Source organism: Carcharhinus amblyrhynchos, chromosome 29, assembly GCF_965287045.1.
Source record: "Carcharhinus amblyrhynchos chromosome 29, sCarAmb.v2.hapA, whole genome shotgun sequence".
In the NCBI taxonomy this organism is placed as follows: domain Eukaryota; kingdom Metazoa; phylum Chordata; class Chondrichthyes; order Carcharhiniformes; family Carcharhinidae; genus Carcharhinus; species Carcharhinus amblyrhynchos.
The window spans coordinates 6318998-6328438 of record NC_137352.1 but is presented as its reverse complement, the minus strand read 5'-3'; the positions used below and the strand labels follow the sequence as shown (position 1 = coordinate 6328438).

Sequence of the window (9441 nt, the reverse complement as noted above, 5' to 3'; positions counted from 1 at the left end):
TAGCACTGCTGCCCCACAGCGCCAGGGACCAGGGTTCAATTCCAGCGTTGGGTGATGGTCTGTGTTGAGTTTGCATGTTCTCTCCATGTCTGCGTGAGCTTCCCGCAGCTGCTCTGGTTTCCTCCCACAGTCCAAAGATGTATGTTAGGTTGATTGGCCATGGTACAATTGCCCCATAGTGTCCAAAGATGTGTAGGTTAGGGGCATCAGCCATGGGATAGGGTGGGACAGTGGGCCTGGGTAAGATAATCTGTCAGAGTGTCGGTGCACACTTGATGGGTCAAATGGCCTCCTTCTGTACTGTAGGGATTCTATTCTGCCACAGATTTGTGCTTCAATATTTCTCCTGCCTAAAAATCAGAAAAGAAGTATGGTTTGGATTTTATGTAATCAATTTCAAACATACATTTGCCAATTCCCATCTTTTGCACATTTTCTTATCAAAGACACAAACAACGTTTTAAAGTATTTTTGTGATTTTATTTTATATTCATATTTCATATAGCATGAATCCTTAATAGATTAGTATTAATGTTGTAAACTAAATATTATATACAGATGTAAAGTAAAAGTTCCATTAACGTGAAAAATGTTTGTTGTAAAAGAGATTATGCATCTGTAAAAATGTCTTTGTTTTTTCACAAATATAACTAGTGGATATATTAAAGCTTTGACACATTGGAAGTGTTTCAAGAATTTTCTTTTTATCTTGTGCCCATCAATGTAAGGCACATTGATAGCAGAAATGAAACATTTACTGATATCACTTTCAAATACAAGCAGTTCAGGTACATCACTAGTTAGGTGTATAGTTTCCTCTTTTTCCCTACATAGGGCAGCTTGGTGGCACAGTGGTTAGCACTGCTGCCTCAGCTCCAAGGACATGAGTTCAATTCTCAGCTTGGATCACTGCCTGTGTGGGGTTTGCACATTCTCCTTGTGTTTGCGTGGATTTCCTCCGGGTGCTCCGGTTTCCTCCCACGCTCCAAAGATGTGCGGGTTAAATTGCCCCTTAGTGTCCTGGGATGAGTAGGTTAGAGGGATTAGTGAGGTAATTGTGTGGGGTAGTGGGGGTAAGGCCAAGGTGGCATTGTTGTGGGTGCAGACTCATTGGGCCAAATGGCCTCCCTCAGCACCGTAGGGTTTCTATGATGACATTCAACATTTTACATGTAATCATCAGGAATTGATTAGATATAGGAACAGGCAGATTTTTCCCTCTTTAACCCAGGGATAAAACCAGTGTAAAACTCCTACTGTTATCCTAGTTTAGTTAACTAATTGGAACTTCAACAAAACTAAGAACATAGAACATAGAACATTACAGCGCAGAACAAGCCCTTCGGCCCTCGATGTTGCGCCGACCAATTAAGAAAAAAGCAATGACCCTCTAACCTAAACCAATCCCTTTCCATCCATAAACCTATCCACGGACCTCTTAAACGCCCCCAAACTTGGCACATCTACAACTGCAGCAGGCAGGGCATTCCATTCCCTCACCACCCTCTGGGTAAAGAACCTACCTCTGACATCCGTCCTATAACTACCACTCCTTAATTTGAAGCTATGTCCCCTCGTGCTAGCTTTCTCCATCCGAGGAAAAAGGCTATCACTGTCCACCCTATGTAAACCTCTAATCATCTTGTACATTTCAATAAGGTCTCCTCTTAGCCGCCTTCTTTCTAACGAAAACAACCTCAAATCCCTCAGTCTCTCCTCATAGGACCTTCCCTCCATACCAGGCAACATCCTGGTAAACCTCCTCTGCGCCCTCTCCAATGCCTCCACATCCTTCCTATAATGTGGGGACCAGAACTGTACATAATATTCCAAGTGTGGCTGCACCAGAGTTTTGTACAGTTGCAACATGACGTTGCGGCTCCTAAATTCAATCCCCCTACCAATAAACGCCAAGACACCGTATGCCTTCCTAACAACCTTATCGACTTGATTTCCAACTTTCAGGGATCTCTGCACATATACACCTAGATCCCTCTGTTCGTCAACACTATTCAGAGTCCTACCATTAGCCCTATACTCTACACTTCTGTTATTCCTGCCAAAGTGAATTACCTCACTTTTCTGCATTAAACTCCATCTGCCACCTCTCGGCCCAGCTCTGCAACTTGTCCAAGTCTCTCTGTAAACTATGACACCCCTCTTCACTATCTACCACTCCTCTGACTTTGGTGTCATCAGCAAATTTACTAATCCATCCTTCTATACCCTCACCCAGATCATTTATAAAAATTACAAACAGCAGTGGCCCCAAAACAGATCCCTGAGGCACACCACTTGTAACCGAACTCCATGACGAATACTTTCCATCAACCACCACCCTCTGTCTTCTTTCAGCTAGCCAATTCCTGATCCAATTAACTAAATCACCCTCAATCCCATACATCTGCATTTTCTGCAGAAGCCTTCCATGGTGAACCTTATCAAACGCCTTACTAAAGTCCATATTATACCACGTCAACTGCCTTACCCCCATCCACCTCTTTGGTCACTTTTTCAAAAAACTCAATAAGGTTAGTAAGGCACGACCTACCCTTCACAAAACCGTGCTGACTATCTCCAATCAATTCATTACTCTCTAAATAACTATAAATCCTATCCCTAATAATTTTTTCTAATACTTTGCCCACAACAGAAGTAAGACTCACCGGTCTATAATTCCCAGGGAAGTCTCTATTCCCCTTCTTAAACAATGGGACAACATTCGCTATCCTCCAGTCTTCTGGCACTATACCTGTGACCAACGACGACCCGAAGATCAGAGCCAGAGGCTCTGCAATCGCCTCTCTTGCCTCCCATAGAATCCTAGGGTAAATCCCGTCTGGCCCAGGGGACTTATCTATTTTCAACCCCTCAAGAATATCTAGCACATCCTCCTTATCTACTTCAATACTATCCAGTTTACAACCCTGTAACCCAGTGTTCTCCACAACTACATTTACGTCTCCCTGCGTGAATACCGAAGAGAAATATTTGTTCAGTGCCTCTCCAATCTCTTCCGGCTCCACACATAACTTCCCACTGCTGTCTCTGACTGGCCCTAATCTTGCCCTAACTAATCTATTCTTAACACATCTAAAGAAAGCCTTAGGATTCTCCTTAATCCTATCAGCCAAAGACTTCTCGTGTCCTCTTTTAGCCCTTCTTAACTCACTCTTTAACTCCTACCTGGCTAATCTATAGCTTTCCAGTGCACTACCTGAGCCCTCAAGCCTCATCCTGACATAAGCCTCCTTTTTCCTTTTAATCAGCGAATCAACTTTTTTAGTGCACCACGGTTCCCTTGCTCGACCATTTCCTCCTTGCCTGACAGGGACATAATTATCAAGGACTCGCAGTAGCTGCTCCTTGAATAAAGTCCACATTTCGGATGTTCCCAGCCCCTGTAGTTTCCTAGTCCAACCCATGCTCCCTAATTCTCTCCTAATAGCCTCATAATTACCCTTCCCCCAGCTATAACTACTGCCCCTAGGTTCATGCCTATCCCTTTCCATCACTAAGGTGAACGTAACCGAATTGTGGTCACTATCTCCAAAATGCTCACCAACTTCCAAGTCTAACTCCTGGTCTGGCTCATTTCCCAGCACCAAATCCAATATAGCCTCACCTCTAGTTGGCCTATCTACATACTGAGTCAAAAAACCTTCCTGCACGCTTTGTGTAAAAACTGACCCCTCTAACGAGCTAGAGCTATAGCTATTCCAATCAATATTAGTAAAGTTAAAGTCTCCCATAACAATTACCCTATTACTTTCACTCCTGTCCAGGATCGTCCCTGCAATCCTTTCCTCCACCTCTCTAGAACTTTTAGGAGGTCTATAAAAGACTCCCAACAGGGTGACCTCTCCTCTCCTATTTCTAATCTCAGCCCATACTACCTCAACAGACAAGTCCTCATCAAACTTCTTTTCTGTCACTGTGATACAGTTCTTGACTAATAATGCTACTCGTCCCCCTCTTCTACCTCCTTCTCTACTCCAACTGAAGCATTTGAACCCCGGAACCTGCAACAACCATTCCTGTCCCTGCTCTATCCATGTCTCTGAGATGGCCACAACATCAAAGTTCCAGGTACTGATCCACGCTGCAAGTTCATCCACCTTATTGCGAATACTCCTCACATTAAAGTATATGCATTTCAAACCATGCTCTACTCCACCCCCATGATGCTGTGCTTTACAGTCCTCATCTATGACCCCCCTCAATTTCATCCCTGCTACTCAGGATCCCACCCCCCTCTGAATCAGTTTAAACCCCCCTGCATAGCCTTTGCAAATTTTCCCCCCAAGATATTGGTTCCCCTCTGATTCAGGTGTAGACCATCACTCTTGTAGAGGCCCCACCTACCCCAGAATGAGCCCCAATTGTTCAAGAACCTGAACCCCTCCCTCTTGCACCAACCCCTCAGCCACGAGTTCAAACTTTCCCTCTCTCTGTTCTTCTCTAAACTATCCCGTGGCACAGGCAAGAGTCCCAAGATAACCACTCTGTTTGATTTGGCCCTAAGTTTCCACCCCAACTCCATAAATTTCTGTTTAATATCCCCTTCCCTTATCCTCCCTATGTCATGTGTCCCCACATGAACTATGACTTGGGGCTGACTCCCCTCTCCCTTAAGAGTCTTGAACACCCGCTCTGAAACATCCCGGACCCCAGCCCCTGGAAGGCAACACACCAGCCCTGAGCCCCTTTCATTACTGTTGACTCTCCTATCCATCCCCCTAACTATGGAGTCCCCAATCACCAGGCCCAATCTTTTACTTCCCCTACCCACCTGAGCCTTCACAGCAGGCTCACCTCCAGAGACCTGCTCCCTTTGGCTATCTCCAGTTGATTCTTCCTCAACTGTAGCCTCCAGGACAGAAAACTTATTTCGGAGGGGAGCAGCCCTGGGGGATTGTCTCCCCGATTGCTTCTTACCCCTCTTCCTAGCAGTTACCCAAGACTCATTTTTAGGAGTGACTATCTCTTTGTAACTCCTGTCAATGTCCGCCTCAACCTCCCGAATTATCCGGAGTTCCTCCAATTCCAGCTCCAGCTCCTTAACACGCTCCTCTAGGAGCTGCAAGTGTACACACTTCCTGCAGGTAAAATCAGCAGGAACACTACTGGTGTCCCTCACCTCGTACATACCGCAGGAGGTGCATCTTACTGCCTGAACCGCCATCTCTGAAACAATTTCCAGGAGGGAAGGAAAAAAAAACTTCCCACACACTTATTATTAGGTTAGAGGAGGGGGGAGGGTGGGATAGTCTACCTGTGTAGAGGATCGGGTATCCTCTCTGTACCAATTTATAGGTTTTAGTCCAACCGATTTATTTGATAATAGACTCACAAGCTTTCGGGGTTAGTCCATTCGTCAGGTGAATGGAGAGTTCTGGCCTCAGACAGAGCATATAAAGCACAGACAGTTTAGAGATTACTGATTAGAATGCGAATTCCGCACACATGAGGACGGTCTCAACAGGGATCTTGGGTTCATGTCGCACTATCTGTAACCCCCATGACTTGCCTGGGTTTGCAAAACCTCACTTACTGTACTGTCTGGAGACAATACACATCTCTTTAACCTGTGATCAGTGCTCCTTCCACTCACATTGTCAGCCACTTCAGGTCTTGAACAGCAGGTTAGGTGTAAGGATTCACATTCTAATCAGTAATCTCTAAACCGTCTGTGCTTCATGTGCTCTGTCTGAGGCCAGAACTCTCCATTCACCTGACGAAGGGACTAACCCCAAAAGCTTGTGAGTCTATTATCAAATAAATCGGTTGGACTAAAACCTGGTGTTGTCAGACTTTTTACTGTGTTTACGCCAGTCCAACGCCGGCATACCCACATCATGGCCAATTTATAGGGTCAGCGAGACAAGAAAAAACTACAACTAATGGTAAGCCTCCTAATGACAACTTCTGATTTCTAGCTAATTAAAAAAAAGGTACAGAAAAAACCACCGCTGCTCGCAACTTTAACTAAAAAGAAAAAGTTAAAAATTTACCTTAATCTCGACCACCACACTCGCCCAAATCGCTGCCTCTCCATGCTGCTCCACAGGAACAATGAGGCCGATACCCGGAGGTAAGTACTTACAAAGTTGAAAAAAAACTACAACTACCGGTAAGCCTCCTAATGACGACTACCGGTTTCTAGCTAATTAAAAAAAAAGGTACAGAGAAAACCACCGCTGCTCGCAACTTTAACTAAAAAGAAAAAGTTAAAAATTTACCTTAATCTCGAACTCCACACTCGCCCAAATCGCTGCCTCTCCGTGCTGCTCCACAGGAACAATGAGGCCAATACCCGGAGGTAAGTACTTATAAAGTTAAAAAAAAACTATAACTACCAGTAAGCCTCCTAATGACGACTACCGGTTTCTAGCTAATTAAAAAAAAAGTACAGAAAAAACCACCGCTGCTCGCAACTTTAACTAAAAAGAAAAAGTTAAAAATTTACCTTAATCTCGACCACCACACACTCGCCCAAATCGCTGCCTCTCCGTGCTGCTCCACAGGAACAAGTAAGAAGTCTCACAACACCAGGTTAAAGTCCAACCGGTTTACTTGGTATCACAAGCTTTCAGAGTGCTGCTCCAAAATCAGGTGAGTGGACACTCTCCACTTACCTGATGAAGGAACAGTGCTCTGAAAGCTCATTATATCAAATAAACGTGTTGGACTTTAACCTGGTGTTGTGAGACTTCTTACTGTGCCCATCCAAGTCCAACGCCGGCATCTCCACATCATAAGAAAACTAAGTGGGGATTGATTATGACTGTTCTATTGGCCTGTAGCCCTGAAACATAGGGACAGGAGGAGATCATTTCACTCCTCCAACCATTGCACCATTCCACAAAATCATGGCTGACCTGTGACCCAATTCCATTTATTCATTTTTGCTCCGTACACCTTTGATTAATAAAAGTCAAATAATCTCACAATAGATCCAGCACCATCTGCCATTCACGGAGAAAAGTTCCGATCCAATTTTTGCACATATAACTGTTTCTGAACATTACTTTTCCAAGGACTTGCTCTAAGTTCTAGTCTATGTCCCCTTGCCCTAGGCTCCCTAACCAGTGGAAATAGTCTCTACCTATCCTTCTGTTGTATCATCATAAGGAGGTAAGTATTGCAAGACAAAAGAGATCATAGTCCACCTAGATCACCTTCTCCCACCCTGCTGGTTACATGATGTGACTGTAAGAGTTATTGACTAAGCAAAGCTAATCACTATCCACTAGTTTACAACAGACCCTGAAAGGAGAGAAGCAAAAAATCTGTATGATTCAGAGTTTGTAAACTATAGGTCCAATGTGATCTACCCCTTCCAAGCGTACTACATTTACTACACATTGTCCATCTCAGATACTGGAACATGGAACACAAAGTGCGATTTTGGAAAGAAATCTATTTTGTTTTTGATGACATTAATATTAATGACTTCCATGATTCATCCAGGAAATGTGCTCCATAGATTGATTCACTGACTCAAAATGGGCCAAGGTGATGTGCTAACATCTCGTTTTTCTGTCAATGTGATACATCAATTAGCTGAGGAAGACAGACTGTTTCTTTTGCCTCTTCTGAATGGTGATATTCCAACAAGAGGGTGGCCCCATGGCATAGTAGTTAGCAGTGCTGCCTCACAGCACTTAGGGACACAGGTTCAATTTTAGCCTTAGGTCACTGTCTGTGTAGAGTTTGCACATTCTCCCCGTGTCTGCATGGGCTTCTACCGGGTGCCCCGGTTTCCTCCCACAGTCCAAAGATGCGTGGGTTAGGTGGATTGGCCATGCTAAACTGCTGCTTAGTGCTGACAATATATGTGTAGGTTAGATGGATTAGCCATGTAAATGGGTTATGGGCGTAGGGCAAGGGAGAGTGCCTGGGTAAGACACTCTGTCAGAGAGTCAGTGCAGACACAATGGACCAAATGGCACCTTCTGCACTATAGGGATTCTATGATTCTATGTCTAGGGTTAGGTGGATTGACCATGCTAAATTGCCCCTTAGTGTCAGGGGGATTAGCTAGGGTAAATCCATGAGGTTATAGGGATAGGGCCTGGGTGGGATTGTGGTTGGTGTGGACACGATGGGCTAAATGGTCTCCTTCTGCATTGTAGATTCAATGATATGATCTATAACAGAATAAGTTTTCAAACATCATGTTAGTGTGTCAGTAATGGGAGGTCAGGAATGGTTAAAACTGAACGTTAGTAGTGGTCCTGAATTTTCCATTGGGAATGAAAGCTATAATACTCTGGTCCACATTACACAATCTGAGCTCATCAAAAACTGTTCTCAAGTGGAATCCAATGCATTAAATCTAATTATTATTGCTTACTCAGAGTGTAAAAAATTGTTTATAAAAAGTGTAAGCCTTTGGTTGAAATTTTTTGATATGCCTGATTTCCTGAAACACAGTTTGTACAAACTGCTTCGATAAAGTCTAACGTTCTGCAAAGACACCGTGAAATCCAAATGGTATACGGACAGCAACCTCTGCTCTTCCTATCTCAGTGAAGGTCTTGGCATCAAGCACAAGCAGCAAGCTGTTCTTATTCTGGAAAAAAAACCAAAACAAAATCTTCAGCAGAGATCAGGAGAACAAAAAACACTAATGTCATAATCTGATCCTTTCCAATCATGCTTTAAGATTCATTTTGTAGTTTGAGGGCATCATTGGCCAGCCAGCATTTCTTGCTCATCCCTAGTTGTCCTTGAGAAGGTGATAGTGAGCTGTCTTCTTAAATCCACTGCAGTCCCTGAAGTGTAGGTACATCTACAGTGCTGTTTGGGAGGGAGTATCAGGATTTTGTCCCAACGACAGCGAAGGAACAGTAATATATTTCCAAGCAGAGGGATCTGTGTGTCCTCGTTCACGAGTCTCAGAGAACTAGCATACAGGTACAGCAGATAATGAATGAAGCAAATGGGATGTTGTCATTTATAGCTAAAGGAATAGAATATAAAGGTAAGGAAATGTTGTTGCAACTATACAAGGCATTGGTGAAGCCCACACCTGGAGTATTGTGCACAGTTTTGGTCCCCTTATTTGTGGAAAGATGTAGTGGCATTGGAGGCAGTTCAGAGGAGATTCACTAGATTGATTCCAGAGATGATGGGTTTGTCCAGAGATGAAAGATTGAACAGTTTAGGCATAAACTGTCTGGAATTTAGAAGAATAAAGGGAGATCAAATTGAGGTATAGAAGATGATGAAAGGTATGGATAAAGTAGACATGGAGCAGATGCTTCCACTGGTGGGGCTTTCTAGGATCAGAGGTCACAGTCTTAGGATAAGGGGTAGCAAATTTAAAACAGAGTTGAGGAGAAAGTACATCTCCCAATGCGGAATTTGCTACCCCAATGTACAGTGGATGCTGGGACAGTGAGTAAATTTAAGGAGGAGTTGGACAGATGTTTA

The 9441-nt window shown here is 43.8% G+C and overlaps 1 protein-coding gene across 1 annotated transcript in view; it reads right to left on the bottom strand.

The window, feature by feature from the left end:
• Positions 1–6716: 6716 nt before the first annotated feature.
• Positions 6717–9441, bottom strand: part of bco2b (beta-carotene oxygenase 2b) — a 54857-nt gene continuing 52132 nt past the window's right edge. Inside the window, exon 12 of the mRNA XM_080214530.1 lies at positions 6717–8578. Within this exon, the coding sequence (XP_080070656.1) occupies positions 8465–8578 (114 nt within the window). The 3' untranslated portion in view covers positions 6717–8464. The remainder of the gene's footprint in view (positions 8579–9441) is intronic.